The sequence below is a fragment of the Gallus gallus genome, chromosome 4 (assembly GCF_016699485.2).
Source record: "Gallus gallus isolate bGalGal1 chromosome 4, bGalGal1.mat.broiler.GRCg7b, whole genome shotgun sequence".
NCBI classification, from domain to species: domain Eukaryota; kingdom Metazoa; phylum Chordata; class Aves; order Galliformes; family Phasianidae; genus Gallus; species Gallus gallus.
The window spans coordinates 32,640,609-32,667,961 of NC_052535.1; the positions used below are offsets into that span (position 1 = coordinate 32,640,609).

The 27,353-nt window shown below is 35.8% G+C and overlaps 1 protein-coding gene across 3 annotated transcripts in view; it reads right to left on the bottom strand.

Moving 5' to 3' along the window:
* The window catches only part of LRBA (LPS responsive beige-like anchor protein), a 372,868-nt gene that overhangs the window by 218,531 nt on the left and 126,984 nt on the right, over nt 1–27,353 (bottom strand). For all 3 annotated transcript variants that reach the window (XM_040699152.2, XM_040699153.2, XM_015276673.4), the window contains exon 37: nt 543–709. In XM_040699152.2, coding sequence (XP_040555086.1) covers nt 543–709 — 167 coding nt within the window. The remainder of the gene's footprint in view (nt 1–542; nt 710–27,353) is intronic.

Consider the following 27,353-nt stretch of genomic DNA (forward strand, 5'->3'; position numbering starts at 1 on the left):
AAATGTTAGCTGTGATTTGTATTAGAGTTACACAGTTATCATCATAATGAAGGTAGGATGAGAATTCCAGAAAAAGAATTGATTTCACAATATTGTTCTCATCCTGAAATTACTAAAATAGAACTCGCAATTTAACTTAAAAAGATGTCCATTTATTTATTTCTGCTTGTTCAAAAAATAAAGTAATAATCTGTGTATTAACCATGAACTCCATAATGTACCATGAAGAAAGCTAGTTCTGAAAAAAAATACTTCTTAAAAATCTTTTGATTTGACATTCAAAATCAGTTCTATCACATCATCATAGCAAAGTTTAAAGCTACAAATGAATCACTTTTTTTTACTGCTCTAACAAAACTCCAACTCTCCAACATTCATTTTCACTAAAGACACGTTAATTTTACCTTCTATCACTTTTGTATAAAAAGAAGACAAAACTTTGTTTACCTTTAAATTTGTCAATAGGACATTAATTCAAATCACCTGAGTATACTTTAGCAAACTCTAATTCTCAAGATATTATTAAAAAAGAAATTATTTACCTTGGCGCAGAGCTTCCCCAGGCTCCATGCTTGTCTGTAAGAATGTTGACAATTTTCTGTATTAGCTGAGTTGCAGTCACTTGGTCTCGGTACTTAGCTGCCGTTATCAAATGATGGCACATTTTTTCTTCTTCCCGTTTGTCAGCAGAGTACTGGGCACATAGTGACTAAAAAGAAAAGAAAGACTTTACTACTTTGCGCTGTAATCATAGCACCTTTAGGAACTTTAAGCACATTATAATTGATCACTTTTACAAAACCCTTGAGAAATAGGAATTAACCCCATTTTACAGGTTTGAGAATTGAGGAACTGTGCAGCTGCCCAGGTTAAATCTGTTCATTGAGCCAAGCAGAGGATCTTGGTTTGTCACAAATTCTTTAACAGCATACAATGCACGTTTAAGATTTGAAAAACGTCAATGTGTTAGTGTTCTGATTGCATAATAAAACATATAGGCACAATCACTTATTTCACAGCAAAGCACACAGTATATAAAACAAAGAGGCAAGTTTCAGAATAAGGAATGCCAGCTAGCTGTCTACTCCATTTCTATGACTGTCCATTAGATTTAAGAAGCCAACCATTTGCTATTAATTATATAAATGGGCAGCTGTAAAAACTATGGATAAAATCTGCATATCTTCAGTTACGCAGGAGACTAAATGCATACGAAGACTGAACTGTCTTCACCAGATGGCTTCCTTACGTTGAGCATATTATCAGGTCAGCATGGGAGAGCTAATCTTTTTTTTGTTTGTTTTCAATTTTTCTGTACTACACCTGTTGTATAAATATATTCTGTATTCAAAGGGACTCAAAGCCTAAACCTAACAAATAACTGAAAGGCGCACACAAACAGAAATTGAAACTATGAAGATTCTCTACTACGATGTTTTCCTTTCATTCTCTTTTTTGTTGATCATCTGAAAATGTTTTGGTTAATACAGAACTCAAAATAAAAGGCACCACATTCAGATCCTCCTCTCATCAAACCATGTACATGAAGACAGAAAACAAATTCAAATATGAATAAGGAAACAACAAAAGCTTTTCCCTACTTCAGCGCTCCCTGTTTCTAATTTCAGTTTTCATCTGGCAATTCCACAGATCACATATGCCAGGCAAAGCATTTCAGCCTTTGTCAGTGATTGGATTACTCTATGATCTAGTTAGTAGAATGGACACAAATGTCTGTCTAAGAACAAAAAAAATCGCTTTTTCTTTGTGAAGCACAGCTGATGCAGACTACTGTAATTATTGCTTAGAGCATAGATAACAGCACAATATCATAATGGTTTTTATGTTTAAAAGAGTAGCAATGCTATTCTCTATATAAATACACCTATTATTAAACTGTTGCAAAGAAGAAAACAGGCAGGCTGTGAGTTTTGTGTACATATATATGTATATATACACACACACATACAAAAACATACTCCAGTAATATGAAGTGAGGGAAAAAGAAAGGAAGAAAAGAAACACGCAAGTAAAATAAAATTTGGAATTGTGTGGATTTTCATAGACATTAGATAAAAAAAAAAAGTATCAACAGATGAACACGTTTACATTTTAAAAACCTCTTTTAACAATTCTCATGTATTTATGCATTTCCTCATAATTTTTCCCATATCTTAGAACAATGCTCACCTGATGAACAGGCATCCAGAAAGACAAGAATATGCAGCTGACTTTCCAAGTCAATGAGCTATCAAAAACCTGCTTTTGTACTCACACGTGAAGCACTCTGCCACTCTCTTCATAAAAATATAAGACGGCTAAATCATAACAAACACCATACAAGATTTTTCTAGCTCTTTGTAAATACAGCTGTCTTTCCCAATACATCAATATCTATTTTGCACCCATGATGATTCTGTGTACTTTTCAGTACTTTGTAAATGTTTCATAAGCTGTTATTTTTAAAGTTGCTTGAAAGGGTAGAATTCTAAAAACAAGTGTACAAGGTAAGCTAAGTAGTAAAATGTTTTAAAGTGCTCTTTAATGGATCCTCCTTTACAATTTGAACAGCAACTTTTCATATCTGACATAAAATCCATAGATATAAATCACATTAGAGGGTTATTCTTTCCCCATTATCAATCTCTGTCTCTTTATGGAACATTAAAGTCACATTTGACCTTAAAACATGATAAAATGGAAATCAAACTAGAATGTTTTGTAAAAGATATAATGAACTTGTACCTCTTTATTAAAAAAGTCTCTTTACGATGTGATCTTGAACGCATTGCTCATTAAACACCAAAGATTTTCATTGTGTAGGTGTGACATTCAAAAGAAGGGAAAACGATATTTTGTTGTCCTGACAACTGCCATGAAAACAGAATCAGACTGCTACAAAACTGAAATGTATAGGAATCCATTTTTCAGCAAATTCAGTATTTAATATTAATAGAAAATTGCAACTACCTACCAGAACATAAAGACTCCCGGTATGCAACAATCCCATAGAACTATCACATCAGTCCAGGACGGACTCAACAAACAAGAGCAGAAAGAAGCCACCTCAGATATCTGTCACTTGCACAGTTACTAATGTTAAGACCTCAGTTTTGCAAGAATGTGGTTTATTAGGTTACATCTTCCAAGAATGCCTAAGGATTTTGTTCTATATTATTTATTTACTTATTTTAGGAACTATAGACAGAAACCCAACATTTTACTAGTGAAGAAAAATCAATCTAAATAAAAAAAAATCAAGTGACTTCTAAAATCTTCTAAATGACTTCTAAAATCTCTGTCCTCACTCGAAGTTCAGTGGCTGTTGCTGACATATTCTTCACAGTATCCAATCATCATCTTTATTTTGTTACTCGCATAGTCTAATTTGCAGAATTATCTTTTCCCCGATAACCTTCAATAGATCTCCAGATCACACGGGGACTTCTCAGTTGTTCAGTGGTTCCTACTCACTACATATGCCAAATATTCAAAACAAATAAAAAAAGATCATAGAATCATTTGAATTGGAAGGGACCTTTAAAGGCCATCTAGTCCAACTCCCCTGCATTGAACAGGGACACCTACACCTAAACCAGGTTGCTCAGAACCCAGTCCAGCCCAAAATTAAATGTCTCCATTTGAGACGTGGCTTCCATCACCTCTACAGGCAACGTGTTCCAGTGTCTCACCACCCTTACTGCAAAAAAAAAATTCTTACATCCAACTTAAATCTCCACTCTTTCAGTTTCAAACCATTTCCTCTTACTCTATTACAAAAGACACTGCTAAAGAGCCTACTTCTTTCTTATAGACCCCCTTTAGATACTGAAAGGCTGCTCTCAGGTCTCCCCAGAGCCTTCTCTTCTCCAGGCTGAACAGCCCAAACTCTCAGCCTGTCCTTGGAGGGGAGGTGTTCCATCACTTAGATAATTCCTCTGGATGCACTCCAGCAGGTCCATATACTGACAACTCCACAACTGGACACAGTACTCCAGGTAAGGTCTCAACAGCACAGAGTAGAGGGGCAGGATCACCTCCCTCAACCTGCTGGCCACGCTTCTTTTGATGCAGCCCAGGGTACAGTTGACCTTCTGGGCTGTGAGGGCACATAACTGGCTCATGTCCAGCTCGCCATTCACCAGTACCTCCAAGTCCTTTTGGCAGGGCAGAGCTTAATACTTTCATTTCCCAGCTTGTATTGATAGTGACCTAGGCGTAGGATCTTCTGCTTGGATTTGTTGAACCTCACAAGGTTCACAAGAGCCCACTGCTCCAACCTGTCTAGGTCTCTCAGGATGAACTCCTGTCCCCTCAGGCGTGTCAACTGTACCCACAGCTTGGTGTCATCTGCAAACTTGCTGAGGATACACTCAATCCCACCACCATTGTCACTGAATAAAACATTGAAGAGCACTGGTTCCAGTAATGACCCCTAAGGGTCACTCATCACTGATCTCCATCCAGCTGAGCCACTGACCATCACCATTTCTGTGGGTACAATCTCACAAGCAATTCCTCATTCACTGAACTGTCCACCCATCAAACCCGTATCTTTTCAATTTGGTGAGAAGGATGTTGTGAAGGATCACATCAAAGGGCTTACCGAAGTCCAGATAGATTACATAATCCAGATAAACGATATTAGCTTGTCCACTGATACAGTTATGCCATCATAGAAGGCCACTAGGTTGGTTAGGCAGGTCTTGCCCTTACTGAAGCCATGCTAGTTGTCTTGTATCACACCTCTCTGTCTTGTGTGTGCCTTTACATAGCTTCCAGGAGGATCTTTTTCTCTGCTTTCTGACTCAAGTAATTACTAATATAGAAGTGAAAGAAAAATGGCTCTTCTGAATATGAAAGAAAGGATCCATTCCAAAGTAACCAGTCACACTGGACTGTTCAGAAGGCACTACAAAATCTCCCCGTTTCTCTGCTGCACTTTTTCATTTTCCAGATGCCTTCAGCTTCATCCTATCAGCTACCGCCTGACATACAGTACCACCAAATCCTAACAATTTAATTAAAAATAAAAATTCAGGTTGATTTCATTTGAGCATTACTAAAACACTTACTTCTACAGTTTCAATTCCTTGTTAGTATTTGATCTCTTGAACTTGCAATATGCATCTTGTCAAGCTTCAATATGGTTTTACAATTAGATACACGATTGCATGAAAATAAATTAGCAGACCGTCCTTCCACTACTGCTCTGGCCAACACTATCTTGGTTATAAGTTTGGGAAAGTATATAATAGAAGTATGATCATAGATGTACTGCAGGACAACTGCTAAGTCACATTCAGGATGAAACAAAAAATGATGAAAGAAAAACATATTTTATGTATCCTCTCCATCAGTTATCTATCCAAAAAAAAAAAAAAAAAAAAAAAAAAAGTGGCTGCTAAAGGTTTATACAGGGCAAGTTTATTAAACAGAATTCTTTTACACAGTATGGAGCAGAGAGAAGACTCTTGTGTTGTACCCCTTCATCCAGGATTGAACACGAATCTTCTCTTCTGTGCCATTAGAACAGAGGAAAACATGTTTTTTCCTCTTTCTTATTTCCTTCAGAGAATAGACTGAGGGTTATTAAGGTTATGTGAAGGCTTATTTTTAAGGAACAGTAATTCTAAAGGGGCACAAGGTCATCCAAAAGACAAGTTACAGATAGAAAAATACAATACACTCTGTATGCAGACTATTACAAAATAAGGACAAGGTGAATTAGTGTATGCTGCCAGTCTGTATTTCACTGAAGGGGTGACCATTCTGGTGCTTTCAGAACAGTTTCATCTTTGATCTTTATAAAGATGTCAAATAAATCCAAAAGTAAAGGATTTCCTTTGCATGGTAATATTTGCATACACAACTTTGCAGTCCCAAAATTATGTGACGATTTCTACACACTGCTCTATTTTAATAGTGTAAGTTGTTTAAAATCAATATTGTACTTAAAAAAAAAATCATTCAGCAATTCAGATCACTAAACACTTTGATATATATCAGTTTCTTTGTCTAATTTTGCTAAAATCTACTTGCTTTGTGAACAACCTTTCCCCAAGAGTGTCCCTTAAGAGGAAAAATCATCCACAAGATAACACATAATCTTGCCACTAATGCAAATTCCCTACAAATAAGGATATTTTAGTAAATGAAGGAGCTCCTCAATCCTCTGCTTTCAAAGATCTTTGCACTTGACCTCTGACCTGAAGTTTAAAGTCTGGACTAAAAATGCTACCCTGGGAAATCTTACAAAGACTCCTGAATAAGACTTAGAAAAATGAAAGCTTAAAACCTCAACAGCGAACAAAAGTCAACCAATGACAACGTCTGACAGCCACCGTCAATTCTGAAGTGATGCCTCTGTCATCCAACGACTCAAAGTATTGATTTCTCTCAGCATGAAAAAAGCTTAAGCCAATGAAATAGATATAGCATCATCCCCCCGATAATAGCCATCAAGGTTAACACCAGCAGAACACTTATCAAAGTATCTCTTCTATTTCTTCTTGTTTTAATGGACTGAACACAATGCAATGGCTTCTCATCTCAGCAAACCTATAGTTTTCCAAACCTTATTTATCCACTTTTCCAGTCTCTTATCTGAAGATTAGAAAGAAACTGAATCTAAATCAATTGCTTCTAATATAAATACAGAGCAAAACAAACTATATATATATAGTTGTTGTTTGTTTGTTTGTTTTGCTCTGTATTTATGTATGAAGCAATTGATATATATATGTGTTTTTGTAGACATTCCTGGGGGAAAAAAAAAAATCAACATGCCTGGAGGAAAAAAATGTACACATGTATTTAAAAACTGCAAGATGGAAAAAAATACAGTTGGCTTAAATCACACCAAAAAAACTGGTAATACTATGGTCATGGCCAGAAAAAAAAAAAGCCTACCACAGTCAGTTAATTTAGGTTAGTGATTAGAGAGAAAGACAAGGATCTCAAGAGACGTCTGGTTTTAATCTGCACTGAGTCAACAGCTTTATTTTCTACCTTTAAATCTCACACTATTAAGCTTTAGAAACCCAACTAAACACGAGGCAACAGCAATTTTACCAAAATTGCATCTTAAAATGAACCCAATTTAGTAGAGTAGGTAAATGAACCAAACTAACAAGAACACAACTGAGAATAAGTAAAGAGCAAAGAGAAGTAACATCAGATTTATTCTGCAAAATCAATTTATAACATACACATTTTCCTTATTTTCCTTCTTTCTTTGATACTCAATTGAGGATATTCTTTGCTCTACAGTAGCACCCTTAAATCACAATCAAATACAAAACTTTACACAAACAAGGAGGAGATCTTACCTCTTGGTAAAAATTGGGATTTTCAATATATGTCCTACATTATTTCAACATTCTAATTCTCTGCATCACCGCTAACCATTCTCATACACAATGTACCAAGACAAATGTTCTTTTTTAACCCTGGAAGCCATCCTTATAGTATGTATGTATAAATGCTTTGCATGCAAGTCTCAAAGCGCACACTAAAACAGACACAGTCCTCCCTCCGTCATTTGCAAATCCAGTTTATATCTGTACTCTCTTCATACTATCTCTTCTTTTAAAAATAGGCCAAGATTATTGGATATTAAACTTGAGACCCCTTAGGTCATCTTCCAACTGCAAAGCATTTGCCTGCAACCAGCAGATGAAGACGTGAGCAAATTAAAAATGCCAGAAGATTAACACAGACTTCTAAAGGTGTAGTTGACACTGGCCTAGGAAAACATGCCAAGCTTGCTTTCAACACTTCCCAGCTTTTCTTTCTGTTCAAATTAAAGCATCAAAAAATCCTTAACTGTGACTACTTTCTCTCCAATTGCATTGTTCTACTGAAGCACAGTGAGGACCTTTGATATCTGAAAGTCAGGAAACAAAGTAGTCCAGTTATTTTGGCCCCAGCAGCCAAATATTCACTGCTCAAGGATTCTGATTTCCAAACATCCCTCTACTACCATAACTCTTCTACCTCTGACATGACAAAGAACAGAAAAAATATCAGCCAGAACAATGCAGGTAGCGAGCAATAAGCTAAAATGTCATCTGGAACCTTACTACAAAATACCTTGTCCTATTTTGATATCTAAGCACAGCTTCAGCCTCTGTCTATAACAAACTAAAAACCATTTGTGTGCGATGTGATTATTTAGTTTCCATAGATACCAAAGACACAGTTATATTAAACACTGCTACAGTTAAATACTTATGACTTATGTTAACTGTCTCAACTTTTACCTTACAAGAGCATGCATTCCTATGCAGGACTCATTAACGAAGAACAGAGAAATCACATTCATTTCAGATAACAAAACATAATAGTTTCCTATCTTGCCATGAATGCTTGCACATCAATGACAAACACATCTCTAATAAACCCTCAGTACTTTAGATACCAATTTAGTTTCAAACCTAACTGGACTCCTTAAAATGTCAATTTTGATAAACATTTGTAGTTTGTCATTCTACCTATTTGTTCTGATGACAGAATCTGTTGTTTCTGATAAAAGAATCCAAGAAATGTTTCAAAAATACTACATTATGAATAGTAGCTTAGTACACACTTTAAGGCCTTAAGAAAAAATAAAGGAAGAAACACCATTAGAACACAATAAAATCAAATTATACACTGGGACAGTAATCATGGCAGATCATCTATCATTCTACAGAATAGGTATCAGCCACAGGAGCTTTAAAAGTGTTCTGTGCCATATTTTTTTGTGAGACCTCAGCTATGAAACATTCAGAAGTGCACGTGAACTCATGACCCAGGAGGTAACCCATCTGTTCCCCGCTAGCTTCTAACATGCTCGCCCCAAGAGCTAATTTAGCAGACTTTGTTTCTGACAGTTCAGGACCTTTTGCTCACACAAGAGAATGATCATCCTGACTCACTTACACTGCTAAATAGAGCAAAAAAGTTTACTACCAAAGCTCTTCCCTTCTACATATAGAAAAAAAACCCAGTTTCTGTCATTAAGTTATTATATACTCATATGTATCTGCATAAATATTTTAATTAGTTATTAAGCGTTAAGGGCCTTTTCTTTTATCAGAGAATCTGTGAATTGTAATAAGGGATTTTTATTCAAAAACCTGTTCAAAAATAAGATGCTCAGTGCTGCTAATCCACAAATTTCTCCTCACCTTCACTCCAAGCGTTATAGTAAACTAAGACTCTTCAGAAATATATTCTTTCAGCGATCAAGTATTTTAAAAGCAGAATATTTTTATTAAGATGATGACATGGCAAAGATTAAAAGAAATCCAGAAGCAAATGAGAAGGATGATTAAAGATGGCCTTTTACAGCAGCTGCTCTTTAGGATATTCCCAGCCATTTACCTTGGAAACATGTTAAACAGTCACAATTTCAGCTCCAGCTTAACCTCTGCCTTAACTTAAAGCCTCCTGTCAGATTCCTACAGCATTCAACTATGAAAAGCAAATAATTATATTTTTTTCTGCTGTGCTTTTTTTCAGTAGTCTATTTTTGTACTTCATTTCAATGTGTATATGAGTTTGAACAGTGGTTGTTGGGTTTGTGTGTGTGCACATGATTTGTTCTTATGCATTTATATAACATCACTTTGGACTTTCAGAGAAGAATGAGATTGGTTTGTTTTTTAACATTCATAAGAAGTTCTATCACTTTTGAAAGGATGACATAGGTGGCTCTAAAAGTCGTTAGAAAAGGGTAATTTAATTTCTCATTAAAACTAACATATGATTTTTATTATCCATAAAAAGATAGTGCTTAAAATATTCTGACTATTCAGAACATGAGAAGGCAGTAGATTCTATTTAATATAGGACAGTCTGACTTAACATCCATCCATACAACTCTAGATCCTTAGACTGAGCAACATGGAGCAAGAGCTAAGAATACTCCATAATAATTGCCTTAAAATTTAAATTTTTTTGATCACTTGGTTTAAATGAGAATACTGAAACAACGCGAGAATCAGTATTGAAACTAACGTAGATGCTACCTTCAGAGAAATCAAGTACTAATTAACACCTCCCAATTTCTACTGCAAACACCCTTTGTGCTTCCACTGTTTAAAAATATAACATTGATATCCCATAAACATATTCAGTTACATAGGAAGAACATGGCAGATCCGTTTCATGAGTTTTCCCTGTATTTCCCATTTCAGTATAAATAAAAGAACTTGTAAAATCTCCTATTGCAAGGCTCTGATGCTATTGTCTAATTTTACTTTTGTCTTTGTTTCAGTTTAGCATGAGGTTTTTTGCCTTCTCCCCCTCTACTCATAAACAATATGAAGGCATTTTAATACTGGCCCCAGATAATGATTATCAGCATTTGTTACATACAACTGAACTCTTTAGATGTTGGTGAAAGGGCACAATACAGACTACACAGCACGACTGTGCAAATCCTTCTTAACTCAATTTCACTAATTGACTTCAACTCAGCATAAAATAACAACATTTAAATATAACACACTTCAAGCAAGGAGTACAACAGACGCACAGAATAAAAAAGCCACACAAGTACCAAGGATTTTGAAACAAGAATCTGGAATTTGATGTGAGCTACAGTTTGCTCGTTAACATTATGGGTAATGAAAAAACATATGTTGACTAATCAAAATCACTAGCTTACACCAAGCATGAACACAAAGGAAACAAGCTACTAAAATTATATAAAATATTACATGTAGAACTAACATGAGACAGTTATTGAACAAATAAAAGAGCCATAAAAATGCACAGTAACAGCATTTTTCGTACTTGTTAAGTTTGTTACACACTAGCCAATAATCTAGCTCCGCTTTCAATAGTCCAAATTTCTGAGCAGCTTCAAACAATTGCCATTTAAAAATTGTTTTAGAAATATTCCTTCCTTCCCTACCATATGAAATTACCTCACAAAACAATGTTGGTTCAATGCCAGATGGGTGACGCTGCCTTCAAGACTATCAACAACTGCTTAGAAATTAAATATTTGAGGTTCCTAGCAGGTAATGCAGAAAAAAATAAGGAACAGTATTTTAAGGTCAGAATATCTGACTTTCTCTTCCATAACCATCTGATGCGTTCAGGACTAATGATACGATAACTCAGAGATGCCTTTGAGAGGCATATGTAAGATTCTCCCAGAGCAATCACAGGCAAGGAATGGCTTTGTCCCACTGGTGATAGTGGATAAAGGCTGCCCCACAGACTGTACCTCACGGTGTGAGAAAGATGGGGCAGCTCATAAGGTTTTGCCTGGACAGCTGTGTTACTACAGTGGGTGCAAACTTAAGCCCATATGGGGACCTGCTGAAGCTTAAAGAACCCTGACAGCGTAATATAAACTTCTTATCCAAAATTATGATGTAACTGGTTTCACAACTGCCATGTATTCTTTTTAACATAATAGCCCACACAATATTGAGTGTTTTGTTTACCTCATCTGTCACCTTTCTGAGAAGTATCTCAGGCAAGAATTAGTAACACCCACTAATGATAGAAACTAAAATTGCTCTACGGGCATCACACAACTCAGGACAGTATTACAAGACTGAAATCTCATGTTCCTCCAAAGAACAAACATGAGAAAAAATGGAAGGAGTGGGAACATCTCAAAAATCTGTTATAAAATCATAGAACATCCTGAGTTGGAAGGAATCCACAAGGATCATAGAGTCCAACTCCTGGCTCCACAAAGACCACCCAAAATTCATATCATACATCTGAGAGCATTCCAAAAATGCTCCTTGAACTCCAGCAGTTCAGTGCTATGACCACCCACTGCCCTGGGGTGCCTTTTCCAGCATCTGACCACCCTACGGTAAAGAACCTTTTCCTGACACCCAACATATTACATATCTCCATGCTTGTTCCCTCAGGACCTGTCACTGTCACCAGAGATCAGTGCAGCTCCTCCGCTCCCTGTGAGGAGCTGTAGGTCACCACGAGGTGACCTACATGCCTCAGCCACCTCCCCTGTTGGCTGAACAAACCAAGGGATATCAGCCACCTCTCACTCTTCAGACCTTCATCATCTTACAGAGCATCCAAAGGAGAGCTACGAAATAATTTTATGTCTTTCTTATATTGTGGAACACAAACTTGCACACAGTGCTCAAGGTGAGGCTGAGCCACCTCAGAGCAGGAAAAAAGATGGGAAGGAGAAGGGGATGTGAGGAAGTTATTAGGAAACCCATCTTGTTCCTTCTGTGAAACAGAAGAGCAATAACAATTTGTCTTTCCAAACAGTATGACTCTTTAAGGACTGACCCTGACACTTACAGTAGGACTTCAGATTAACAACGAAATCTGGAGGTCTCTACAAGTCACTTGGCATCTTCCTCAACACAACGATCACCTGAAGCCTGACTTAACTGACAGAGCTTTCTTTTCATAATCTAAGACCACCTATTTACAGAGTGACTGGCCCAATTTTTCCCTTGGCTAAGTGAAAGAATAAAACCAGTAGATGGACTCTTTCTGTAAATGTTTCTGTATAGAAATGAGATAAAACAAGAAGAAAAAGATCCCCCCCCCAAAAAAAACTATTATTGTGAATTCAATTTCAAAGCTAATATAGGAAAGTCGAGATGACAACATTCCATCTGTCACTTCTATCTCACTGTTCTGCAACGTGAAAAGATCTTTCAATTACTATCAAGAATTCTGATTAGTGTAGTGTTGTTTCCTTTCCTGGAAAGCTGTTTCGGTCTGTTCAGAAATAAAGGCTACTGTTGTAAGTCATTAACAGGAGAACCATCCACCAGAACTTAATTTTTGCACCATGTATGTCTTCCCCACTGGACATAAAGCACCATGTTTTACAGGAAAAAAACTTTGTCACAATTTATTTGTAAAATCCCTTAAACAAGTACTTTCTCTTCACAATCATCACTCAATTATTTCAGCAAAGTAACATTTCGTATTTAGAACAGAGTATTCTAAATGAAGGAATGAGAATTTCATTGAAGACATAGCAATTCAGGACAAACTAGACCACTTTGTCTTCAATAATATTCAAATAAACAGAAGAGGAAATAATCTAAGTGATTAAGAAATAAAAGTAATATTGAAAACATTTATCTTAAATACCTTTGGATTCTACTGGTAATCCTACCTCCCATGTTGCCACCAAAATCGATTAGCCACCTTCACACTTATAAAAAAGTAAACCCATATCAATCAAACTTTATCATTCATAAGTAAATGAGGAGATTGTTTCAACACCAAGATGAGACCAAACATACTACCAGTTGCTTATAAACAAGCTAACAAGTGTATCAATACCTTATATAGATCAACATGAGTTAATGAGTCTGAAACTTCTACAGGTCAGGTATGCTATAGCTTTTACGTACATTCTAATCTGGTTTTGGAATTGTAAATCTACATGAAGACACTTACTCTCTCTTTGCTTTATTGCAACACCAGCATGCAAATAGTTGGACTAAATCCATCAGATAAAAAGGAACCTTATATTCCAAAGCCGTTAAGGTTCAGAGTATTAAAATATGTATGTAGGAGGCTGCAGACACACCTAATATTCAGCTACATGCAGTACTTCAACGGGTCAGTTAAAAAAAAGCATGTTGCAGGTATGCAAACGTATACAGTGAATTTTCAAACAAACAACTACAGAATGAGATGGCTTCATAGATTTCCTTCTAAATTTTCATTTTAAACATCAGTCATTAGAAAAAATAGACATTTTTACATTAACATCCTAGTATCTATACACAGCAATCTACACGGGCAATTTCAGAACTTCTAAGGTGTCACATGAAATTCAGTCAAGTTGGCTCATTTTAACCCAACAACATGAACTCACGTCAATCATAAGCAGTGTTTGTATTTGTATTGTATTTGTATTTGTAGTTCAAGTATTGCAGTTCAAGTATTGTGTATTTGTATTTGTATTTCAAGTGGTTTTGCCAGGCGAAGGGAAAAACTAAACACACAGAAATTAAACTGAACTAAAACAGAGGGAAAATATTCTACATTTTTTTGAAATCTATTGTCATTCCCAGTATAAACAAGCTTCTCACATAAAAACTATAAAAGCAAGTGACATTGTATTTAAGAGAATATCCAAAGCTACTGCCAGAACACTGTCAAATATTTCAAGGCTATAAATGGCAATATATTGGATGAAAAGTTAACACCCATTTAGCAAGCAGATGCATATTTCATCCTTAATGAAGGCCTGAAAAGAAGACTTCACTTTATTCTGGATGCAGGTATCAAAGCAGATTTCACAAAGCAACACAGGCGCATCATCTAAGGATCTTTTTCACATTAAGAATCCTATTAGAAGGAAAACACTAAAAGGTAATTGAATTTCCCTCAGTTATCTTCATCTCTGTCAGCTCCTGCTACAATAACTTACTCTCCAGAGCAGAGATAACTCAATTCTGTCCAGCAAGCATATGTTATGAATCTCCAAAGCAAACTTGTCTAAATCATTCTGGTCCTCTATCAAGGTTGGCTGTGGATATGAACTCTGACAGAAAGCAAACAAATTTATTTTTATCTTTTCAATAATTCACTTCCCTGTGTCTCGATGGAAGAATCTAAAGGCACAAATGCTCCCAGTAATTCCAGAATTATAAGGACTGGTTGAAAATATTTTATATGGAGCTTAATGCTATGATAAACTGTTTGATTCACCATTCTGTTTCAGCATAAACAAAGAATGATGCAGAATGTCAGGGTACTTCCAGGTTCCTGTAAGAATATAATAACCAGAAATGTTGTATTTGACTTTTTTTTTCCACCCACAAGGGTTTGAACATTCATATTTTCACCTTAACTTTCTAAACAACAGCAAAAGCATACTCCAAAAATCTATTTCAGTAAAGGTCTTAAAAACATCATAAGTGCAAATTCTTCAACAATGTGAGCAAACTATATTCAGTGAACACATCATTAAAACTTTAGGAAGATATAACCTTGATCAACATTACAAAAAAGAAGCAAAACACAAAGTAGCCAAAAGAAGGGTACATAACAAGAATCAGAACAGTTACTTCCCAAAAGAGAAGGAGAGCACAGAAATTAAGAGTAAGGTTCTAGTAAAATTTTAATATTAGTTGTACAATACTTACCAGTTGCTGCTGCTTTCAGGTTGCATAATATAAATGATAAAAACAATCTTAAGAATGAGTGAATAATGAAGTGAAAAAAAGGTTGTTGCTGATACTAATTTCTTCAGGTTTGTAAAATCATAAAAAAGAGCTATGAGAAAGTGGAGCGGGATATTGGAAGATCAAGTCATCACAGTAACTAAACAGTACAGAAACTTCAGCATAGGTAAAAGAAATTTATGAGAGTATCTGATTTTAGATATAAAATGATGGGCTCTCAGTTCATTTTTATCTTCACTCCTCTTATATTGCAATAATAAGATTTCAGGATCATGAGAGAGAGTTTTATGAAAACATCAGCTTGGTATGGGGTAACAAACAAACACAGAGGAATCAAATAAAAAAAAAAAGGAACCACTAAGAAGAGAGAATGGGCAAAACATATGAAATGCTGTGTGCCATTTTGGGTCTTCTACCAGACAAAACAAAAGAACTGAGAAACATTTTGGAATCACTGCCATACATGAAATAACAACGTTAACACTAAGCTTTTTAAAGGTTTAGAAGAAAAAGGAGACTCCAGAGGGACAGAAGAATTCTGTTAATCATGTGATATATAGGAGCCTTTCTAAGCGAGTTTGCGTGAATATGTTCTACAGCTAATTATAAGACTGGATGGAGAGATGGAGAAGCTACAGGCCAAAGAGAGGGCAAGTGCATACTGAATAGGCAGTACGTAAAAGTTTCCCAAGGGGCTGGTAAGATTTTGGGGCAAGCAATCCTGTTGAATCTGAAAAAACCTACCAATTCAAAATACCACAGGTCTGCTGAATCTGTATACCATGACTAGCACACACTAATTCCAGCAGCAGATTGTATTACTCAGACAACACTGAAGAGAGATGAATGGTCTGTGCAGACAGCATTATAGGTTTATGTGTTTTATAAGGATATATATATCAGCATATATATACATATATATGATGAAGCAAAGGAACATCTGAACTTCATCCCTGAAGCCACTGACATGCCATTAACACTTGTAGTATACAGTTAGAGTCAGCTTTCCAACTATTATTCCAACAATAAATGTGTAAGTGATAGGGCTTGTGTGAAGCCATCAGCTCTTAGCAAACAGCTTTATTCTGTTAAAAACAACAGCAGAGTGAACAGAAATATTGGTTGTCTGCCTCCACATCAGCTATAGTCCCTGCAACAGAAAAGGCATTTTCTAACAGAAGTACGAAACTAAGAGGCCAGTAAGACTTGCAGATAACTCAGTGAAATTCTTTGCTACAGGAAGTTGCCACAATGAAGTCTACATGAATTTATCATGCAAATAGGGAAATTATCCCTTAAGGGGTATGGAGCACAAGGCTGTTATTACTGGCACAGCAGGAATTAGAAGTTGCTGAATGGCTCAAGTGTGAAAGTGCATTCAGGAAAAATGCTACTAAGTTTGCACTTTTAGTAAACTCGTCCTTAAGTATCAACTGTTTGAGATAGGATAATAGGCTCAATTGAGTGCATTTAATCTTACTCATGCATGTTCCAGCAGGAATTAATCTTCCAAGGACAGACACTGAGTAGAACTACTAGAGAATGCACACACTATTTTAGACAAACTTAAAAGAATAAAATTTGCTTGGACTAGCAAACTGAAGATGTGATAAATAATACATTAAAAAAGTATAAATAAGGACAGCTAAAGAACAAAAAGACTACTGAAGCCAAAAGATAACAACAAAGAAATATACGTTGAACACACATAACAGGAAATTTAAAGAAGTTTACAGTAGAGCAGAGTGCGCAAGTCCAATCTACCAATTGGAATAGCAAGTAAAATCACTTATGGGTATTCTGATCCTCAAGATTTCTTTGTGACCTTGTCAGCATCAGCATCAGAATTGTTTTAACATAATGTATTTTTGTTTAGATCAAACCAATCTATGATAAAGCACACAGGAGAAATATATACTGGCACCTGTGTTTCTTCTGGAAAGCTGAACAAATCCTAACACTGCTGTTTAGAAGGTATATAAGTAATGCAAGTTATCTTTGGTCAGAACTTCTAGAAGAAATTCTACAAATAAGAACAACAGGATATCTGCTTAGTTAATGCCAGAAATTTATACTCTACATACATTTGTATTGCTTATGTCTCAGCATTTTAGAATCACTGCCTGGCTTGAGCTTCCATAACGTCTGTACATGAATAATAAATAAGGTAAACACTACTGATTTATTTTTCATGAATGGATGAGAACAACAACATTCCTGATGGGAACATCTAATTTGAAGCTAGCTAGCTTAGCTTTCATATCATGAGCATAAAAGGATACAGACAAACATCGAAAACGATTTTTAGACAGCACAAAAACCTGTATAAAAAGGTACAATATTATGGGCTTCAAAGGAAGTGTATGGCTCCCATCAAAAAGCTTTTTAGAAGACCAAAAATGCTGGAATAGTTAAAATGCAGAGAAAGGAAGGCTGTAAGAAAATGTTATTCTTCAAGAAGTCTGTTCAAACAAGGAAAATAGAAAAATATGTCAAACTATGGCATGTTAGGCTTAAAAGGAGAAAGAAGCAGGCCAAATTAGTTTGAGGAATACTTGTGTAAAGGCATGAAAGGCAGTAATAAATTATTTTTCAAACAAAACAGGAACAGTAAGCCTGCTAAAGTATCTGTAGAGCTAATAGATGATCAAAGGATAAAAAGAGCTCTTGGAACACAAGACCATCACAGAGATGTGCTAGTAGATGAGTTACACTAGACAATCAGCAAGTGACCAACTGTCACTTGCTAGACAGTATTCAGCCAGACAACGCAGAAGAACCTGGGTATGAAAGCAGACGAGCCACTAGCTACAGCTTTCTTCTTCAGGTTGCCTCAGTGCCAGAAAAATTAAATGTGCTAAATGGATTCCAGAGGACAGCAGGGAACTAGAAGGTAGTAACTCCGAAATCTATAAAAGACAAATTGGTGGATGTGTTCAAAAAGGCAAACAATGAAATAAACACATTGGCAAGAGTCATCGCGGCTTTTGTAAATGGGAGTCACGTTTCATTAGATTTCCTTGAATGAGTCACAGGGGATGCTGACAAGAAAGATCCAATTCATAAAGTCTACTGCTTAAATGCCAAGAAGATATTTAAAGAAAGTCAAGGTACAGTAGAGGGAACACCCTTATGTGGATAAAAAACAAACAAACAAACAAAAAACTTATTAAGACATAGGAAACAAACAAACAAAAAAGAACAGTTTTCAAAAAGGAGGGAAATCACCAGTTGAATCCCACTGTGCCATTAACTATATTTAGAAATGTCTGGAGAGTGAAAGAGGTGCCAAATTTTCCTGATAGTTCTAAGTAATTCAGGGTAGTGAAAACAAGAACCAAACATGAAAAATGCTAATACAGTGACCATGAGAAAGAACAATACATGAAATCCAAGCAAATTGTTGTCTAAAATGTGACCCCTGCCATCTGGTAAAACTGAGGAAACACCCTTTGATAACTGCACCGTTCTTACACTAGGTATCTGCTATTCAACTCTGTTAGAAACAAAATACTGAGTTTGATGGACTTTCGTCACAGCTCACTACAGATACTCTACAGTGTAAAGAAGCAGTTCATTTGTGAAGGAGAGGAGGAAAATTATTAGTGCAGATGAATAAAAAAAGGCATAGAATTTCCAAATGGACTGTATTAACATCATAAATGACTTTGGATTTTCAGTGCTCTAAGCGAAGTCATTCAAAGCTTACTGCCAAATTGTTTCCTATTCCAGAAAACTGGCAGAATATTTGATTCTAAAATGAGCTAATAAGATGTTTGATTATTTGAGCAATTCCCATAACAAGTCAGACTTCACAAAGAATGATCTGTGATAAGTGGAACATATGTGTGCAAAACCTGCACATATTAGTAAGAGAGCAGTCATACATAACTTTGTGCTTGTTTTCCAACCACGCTCCTAAAGTAACTTGTTACATCACCGCTGAGGAGGAAATGTTACACACTATAGATGAAATTTACTCCTTTCTTACTGAGTATAATTTTACTCTGAGAATTATTCATCCAAAAATTTTAAATAGCAAGTTTGAAATTTTTATTTAAAATTTACAATTACAGAACAAAAACAAAACCATTTCTAATAAAGTACTACTTAGACATTGTTTATGTTCACGAGTCTTTTAAGCATGTGACAATGGTTACTCTGGATTTTGTGTGGTATCTAGCTAGCTAGGCAATTAATTTAAAAAGACCTGTTAGACTTGTAATTATGTATTTCAGAATGTATATACTTTTTTTTTTTAAGAAAAAGAAAACCAGCATTTAAGATGCACAGCTGCAGCAAAAGTTCAAAAGAAATCAGCGAATCATAGAATGGCCTGGGTTGAAAAGGACCACAATGACCATCTAGTTTCAACCCCCCTGCTATGTGCAGGGTCGCCAACCAGCAGACCAGGCTGCCCAGAGCCACATCCAGCCCGGACTTGAATGCCGCCAGGGATGGGGCATCCACGACCTACTTGGGCAACCTGTTTCAGTATGTCACCACCCTCTGTGTGAAAAACTTCCTCCTAATATCAAACCAAAACCTCAGAGGGCAGAGAACAGCAGAAGCATGTAACACTACTCTCCCTTTTTCTAATTACCCCACTGTCTTCCAATGCATGGCAAAATTGTGAAACAGAAGTGGTCACAAGAATTGAGTCTTCAGCTCCTTCTGTCAGAGATTTATTTATTTATTTAAGGTTTCCAGAGCCTACAGATGCACAAGAAGATCTCTGGATCATGTTCTGTTAACTCTTGCAGGACTAAGAAGAATAGATTAATTAAACTCAGCAATAATCTCTTATGAAAATAATCACCTGTATCAGTATGTTCATTTGAGGGGGTGGGGCGGGTAAGAAAGTTTTTAAAACAAAGGAAGGTTGATCATTGACAGCAGATGAGAAATAAGTAGATGTAATACGTATGTAAAAGGTCATTAAAAGAAGTTGAAAACTCATGCAGTTAATACTGTAAAACAATGTATGGAAAACAGACTCATAACCACATGACATGCCTGAATAATTTTCAGATTACACTGAAATGAAACATAGCATAGATTATAAAATGTGGAAGAGTTTCAATGTGATATTACTAAGAACTACGTATCACTAGCAATAAACTTCATTTGCATCAGAAACCAGAAGGTTATTATATGACATGGCTATGGTTATAAATCTTTTTTTTTCCATATTCAATAGATTTGAAAAATCCTGTAATTATTTCATCCTTTTTTTTTTCCAGCAGATGCAACTGCTGAGTTAGAAATATTTAATTAATTAAATAATTTCTAGCAACTCATTTCCATAAGCACTTTTTACTATTTAATTATTCTTTTAAAATGTTAAGCAAAACAAACAATTCCTATAAAAACTGAAGTGCTAAAAAGAATGAACTGTAGATGTTTATTCTTGCTTAGCTGAATAAATGCGTAGCTTCTACATTTGTAACATTCACTAAGCAGTAAAATAACACAATTAAACTTAATTTAATGTCTTTTCACAGTCTCCTCACGTCTCACACAGTTTGCATTACTTGCCAAAAATACCCAAAAACTGTAAGGAAAGCAACATCATTTCTTGTGAATAGAGCAGTTCTAAAATAATGTTTCTGTTTCAAGCTGTTTCGGAAACAAAAATATCTTTGATACTGCTCAGACATACTGTATTGTATCTTGATTTAAATGTGGGGTAAAACAAAAAAGATATGTCAGCGCACCAGTGCAAGCTTTCACTCTTTCTCTTCTCATCCCTTATTAAAATATGCTGTAAAAGAAACCACTTGCTTTTATAACCAAGCAATACTTTATCCTCACAGTTTTCAGAGCCCAGGAAACATGCTATGATGTTCAAGTGCAAAGTGAATTTCTCATTACAGTATCTTTTGAAACAAAAAAACAAGAAAAATTCCCATCTCAGGAATATGAGAAATTTAAGTTTTCCAGTTTGGAACTTGCCAACATGTTCCAGCAGCGCAAAAATGGTTAATCCTGCAATGGAAGAAAAAATCTTCTATGCTCAGCACTGTTGAAGAGCTTCCAAATTTTATATTACCTTAAAAATATGTTTAAAAAATCAAGTAAAAATTAGTCTTCCTTCTGCAGCAGATGGTGGTATAATGCCTAACCAGCTCAATGCAAAGGGTAGTATTTGTTTAAAAATATAAGTTTAAGATAGAGTTAAGCCTTTTAAAAAGAAATCTGTAATGCTGTGTTTTTGTGCGAGGACACATCTGTAACTCCTTAAGGTTCTGAAAATCAAGTGTGGTAACTTTTGGTTACATTACTACAGGAAGCCTCCAACTAGCCTATTATCTTCATAAGTTCTGTAAAGGTTCATTGCTGATAATGCACCCTAGTAGACCGAATACCAATTGAAAGCATTCCAAAATATTATTTTTCTAATGAACAAGGTCACTGTCATTAAGTGTGTTGAGTAACACTTCATATAAAATGATGTTGCAAGAGTCACGAAAATGGTATTTGATACATGAGCTTTATAACAAAACAGCCTTTATGAAAAACACCAGAAAATTTTATGAAGAATAGGGACCCAGTCAAGGATTAAAACTTACTTTCTTTGCCAGAGTAACTACCTATCATATACAGAATTTATAAATACACCACGTACCTTTTCATAATTCTTTAAACACCTCTCAAGCACTGACTTATGGATGCTCTGCCACAACTGATTTGCAATAATTCATTACTTCCTCTAATCATCTAACATTCAATGCTTAGTATACCAAAGGGAAAAGGTGCAGGACACACAAGATTACCAGTCAACTGAAACATTGCATGTTGTTTTCTGAAAGGAAAAAAAATAAGCCAGATATCTCCAACAAAGTCCCTAGCAGAGCACTTCCCATGCCTGGCATCTTACCTCTGTCAAAGCAATACATGTATTGAGATTCTTTTCTCAGCATGAGCCATAAAGTAAAACATCCAGTTTATTACAGCTATACCACAGTCTATAAATTGATACTGAATAAGAATTCAAACTATGAGGAAGAATGTAACTCTTCCGCATGAAAAAATATAACTGAACAGAAAAAGGCAACAAATTTTACAGCAGCTGGAAACGCTAGATTTAATTATTGAAGAGAAATCATGCAGAGAAGCTAGCCGCCTAGAATGATTTATAACAAATGCAAAGAGAAAGTCATGTGAAATTCTCAGTTAATCAACAGAAATGACCAATAAACAAGAATGCTAACACTTAATATTTCTACAGACAACGAAAATTTGAAACAAGTAAAACTAAGCAGTGAAGAGAACAGTGCAATATTTAAAAATTGATGCTATGAGGAGGTGGTTAGTTTGTAAACTATGAAAGCAGTTAAATTTTAATGAAAAAAATCACCAATTTTGTCACTGCTCCTCACAAACTCAGAGCAAAGAATCTTTGCCTGGTTTGGAACATTTTCAGAAAATTCAGTGCTCTTCCACACACAAGATTTGCTGCACTATGAATGGTTTGGAATAGTTTCTTCATGCAAATCTTTGAGGGGAGAAGAAAAACATTGCTGGGAGAATACTCATCACAAATACACAAGCACTGAGATGTGGTATTACCAGTCTTGGTCAAAATTCAGTAGCACCATACAACAGCAAATTAAACCCCTTCCAGAAAGATGCCTGAACATACTAGGCCTAAAACACTTGCCAGTTTACATATTTTAAATTCTATAAATATGTATATTCACACGTAAATACATGAAGAGATTTATATAAGACAGGAGGCATATCCAAGGCAATGGGTGCACCTGTCATAAATTATAAAATAAAGTCAATTAGAGCACAAAAATTCCCTCCCCCTCCTCACAGTAAATCCAATTATTCTCGTAGACCATACTGCAGCAGGCTGCACGCATAATCTAAGACACAGTGCAAATCACCAGATTTTTCAAGGTCATTTATAGAAAGCAGGCTAGGTGGTAACATGAAATAAGTTGTTAGAATTCAGGCATAAATAGGTTATTCTTCAGCATTTTCAGCTCTACTAAAACTCAGAGTAAGAAAATGCCTAAGAGAACCGTGCATGTAAATCCCAGGGACACTGTGCAAAATTTAAGGTTTTAAGTGTAAGACTATAAGTAAGACTATAACTTACGTTAGAAATGTGCCCATTTTCCCATTCACCGTAAAAACCTGTGCCTTGCTGCCACCTCCTTAAAGAAATGTGTGCAATATTGCTTCATCAGGCATGTTCAAGATTTAATAGTATTGTAAAATTTTAAGTATCTCAGCTCCCTCTGTGACCTCCTCCTATGTCTACATTCGTAGACTTACTTACAGAGGTAACAGTCAAAATGCAGGTGAAGAGAAGATCAGAAAAGTAAAGGAAATAAGACTGCCCTTTAACTCAATTCAGCTTAAGGTGATCCTCTCACAGCCAACTCCAAAATACTGTCTATTTTCTTTCTTTTATGTAATGCTAGCTTAGAAGACAGATATCATAATTGGCATGCTCATAATTCACTAAGCTACTTATATTATCTCCTACAAAATAATGTGCCACTAGGCAGTCAAGACAATGACTTGTCTTTGTCCAGACTGCTGAGCTATAAGCCAAGAGCTCAGGAGAGAGGGCAGGAGATTGCATCTTACTTGAGAGAAGATGAGAATTTCTTATTTGAAGAAGCTTCTAGAGTGCAGGACTGCAGAAGCAAAGGAACTCTGCAATGCAAATGGAGACAGACTCCCACCAAAAGGAAGGAAAAGAAAAATATCCACATATGACAGATGCCCTTCTTGCTAACAGAGATGGAAGCGGATGCGCAGATGTTATTGCTATTCAAGACACTAAGTTCCTTAAAGAGAAAGATCTGCCAAGAAGAGACACGGGGATAGACACAATGATTTCTATTCAAATTTCTTCAATCTAGACCTATCTCACCTAGGCACTCAGAGTTTCCTCTATATTTGAAGTAATAGCTCAAACTTAAATAGTATGCTAAAAACTCTTTTTTTGGAGACTCTTCTGGTGGCTTTGGTCATCCTACACTTTTGGAAGGGTACAGATCACCCATGTTTAACTTGTGGCATGCAGCCCGGGATAAGCAGCACCAAAAAGATTTTATGATTTGTGAAATGAAATCAAGTCATTCACAGAATCAGAAGGATAATCTGTGCCAGAACATGAAGATTAGAAATGGCTCACATTCATCCTTGAAAACAGCTTTTCACAAATGAGTTAAACATGTGTCTTCAAGGTGATCATCTTATCTGTGCTGTGTTTCAAACCATAACAGTATTTGACATGAAACTTAAATTATAGTAAGCTTAAGTTATGGCAAATATTTGTATTTGTTTTAATCCATTGGCTAAATACAGTCCTGAGAACAGCAAAAAATAAGTGGCTTTGCTTTCAGTTTTGATAGAGAATTTGAGAATAGGCTTCAACACTGCCAAAAAATCATCAACTTTTTTGTATATTTGCCACTCCGTCAGTCAGCATAAATACATTACTGGAGAATTTTCAAACAGAACATAAACAGTTGCAATCAGATACTCAAGCTTAAAAATTTAGTCACGTTTCTTCACTAGAGTTTTATAAGACCAATCTTAGCAGAGAAAAATATCCCTTGCTTCACAATTATGCCCTATTCACATAATTGCTTTTTGGCAGTATGCACACTGGTGAAAAACTATTTTCAAAGATTAAGTACAGAAAGAGTAACATTTCTAAAAAACTCTGATAAATACTTGTTCAAAATCTGATATATATATATGGCAAGAATCATCTTTGTCATGACTTTTAGAAACATGAGAATTACAATGATATAGCAGCAAGCACACTACAGATCTTGAAAAAGAAATTTGGGAGTTGGATTTTTGCTGACCCAGTGTTACCAGACCGTATTTTGTAGGTGATCTGAAACATCAGAAATGCAAGTAAAAACAAACAAATGGACAACAGTTCTTACCATATTTCTTAGCTGTCCTTCACTCACCAAGACTCATTTCTTTTCTCCCACTGCACAGGTGGCAAAGCTTGCTTCTGATCTGAACCAACATTAATCCTAAGCATTTGTAAACAGGTTGCATCTTTCCAACTAGCAATTACCACAATCACGAAGTGTGTTCAAATGAAATCTGTATATATCATTCTTCAGGGCTAAGTGTTATAGTATCACACTGTTTCCCCAAAAAATATTTAATCCATTTAATCCTTTCTGCTCACTTTTTTCAACTCTGAGAGCAGGGAAATTCCTCGCCTTAGATATTAACAGTACAAAAAATGACATGAGCGTTAGGAAATGCAGACATCAACATCCCATACCTACCATCCACATTACAAGTCTGAATCCCAACACAGCATAGGCCTGCTCTCATTAAGTCATGGAATGGCTTCAATCAAACCAAGTGACAATGTCTATTTCTGGATGCAATAGAGAGTAGGGAAATTACACCTCAGCATCGTTTTAAAAGGATCACGATGGCTAAAGCGTACCACCGCGCTAAAACAAGCTAAGCACACTAGGTAGGAAGAATGAAAACTAGACCAACCCATAGATACAATATGGTATGTAGAAACTTCTGACTATTGATATGATACCTGAAAATTCTAATGAATGTAACTAACAGCTCACCTTAACACACACACATGTGCACACAAAAACAACCCACATATCACCGTAATGTTAAGTCTGCCACAGATCTTAATAATGATAACTTCACATGACACCACCACTGAAGCATTTGGTAGAATCATACAGTTGTATATCTAGATTTTTACACACCTGCAGAAATGATGCGAGATCTTCTTTTTTCCAACACAGTAACAAGACTAAACTCAATAAACAATCTGCTATTTTAGTATGCTATTTCCTGTCTAAGTTCAGCCTGAGGAGCTGAACACTTTGCTTGATCCATCATATTGTCCTAGATAATTAAATTACAGCAAAACTCAGAGCTGTATTAAAGATGTGACAGTGTAAATTTCCTGTAGAGATTATAAAAAGGTGATCCAACACTGAAATAAGGTTATAATAATGAAGTTGCCACTGAGGTACTGTATTCATTCATAGTCTGTATTTACATGACAGAGTCCTATATTCCACACGTTTCCGACATACACACACACCTCTGTTTATGGTTTGCATCTGAAGGAAAAAAGTGAGCTGTTTATCATTCAGGGAGTTTCTGCCTAAATCCAGAGCAAAAGATGTGAAGCATGTCCAAGTCCAATGATTATTAGGGAATGAAGTAAAAAGATGTACTTTTCATCTCCACAGGACTGTCGCCAAACCCTTGATGTAATAAATGAAACACGCCTGCTATTTCACCACCGCAAAATGGTACTGTAGATATCTTACAACATCTCTGTTTGCAGGAGGGGGTAACTAGCTCTAGATGAAGTGCAGATATGTTATTAAACAACGCACAGCTTGAATCTGGGGGCCAACATAGATGACCTTTAGAACATAAGCACTGTCTAAGACAAATATGCTTTCATCTTTGGGGAGTATTTTTTCAAGAAAAGATTTAAGAGGAAAACAGTTTAGGAATACGTTAAACATAAATGTGCCTTCAATCCCTTAATGCTTCATTTTAAAAACAAAACCACAAGTAGTATCACATGTCAGAAGAAAGACTAAGTACTTTTTAAGCAGAGTATTAGCGAATTTAGTGAGATTTAACTTCATTTCCATTAAAACATCCCAGTAATTACAGTACACAGAAAGGAGCTAAATGAAGTAACTGAGATCCAAAATTGGAGGTATGACTAATGTGATTCTGAAAAAAAGTTTTGTATGTTTATTACAAGTCTATAAAAACCAAGCTCTATATTTTACTTTAGAATCCCTTAAGTGATTAAGAAAATACAAAAACATAACAAACCACACTGAAGCATGCAAAATATAAGTAAAAAGAGATGGATCAAGTGAAACAGCAAGCTATAGAAAAAGAAAAAAAAGTAATCTCTTGTCTTGTGCTTAATAGGCCGTTATCATCCATCTTCAGTAAGACTGGAGGGAGTGGGGGTACTTGGATTTGTTTTTGTCCTTCCACAGTTGTACCTTGACAGTGATTCTAAACAGCTTTAACATATATAGTTATATTTGCTTCAAGGAAGAGAAGAGCATTGGTATGATACAATTTCTTCCTCCACAAACCATGATTTGCAGATTCTGAGCTGCTCTGCACATCCTGGCTTTCCCACCAGTTAGTGGTAAGCTATCAAAACCCACTAGGACT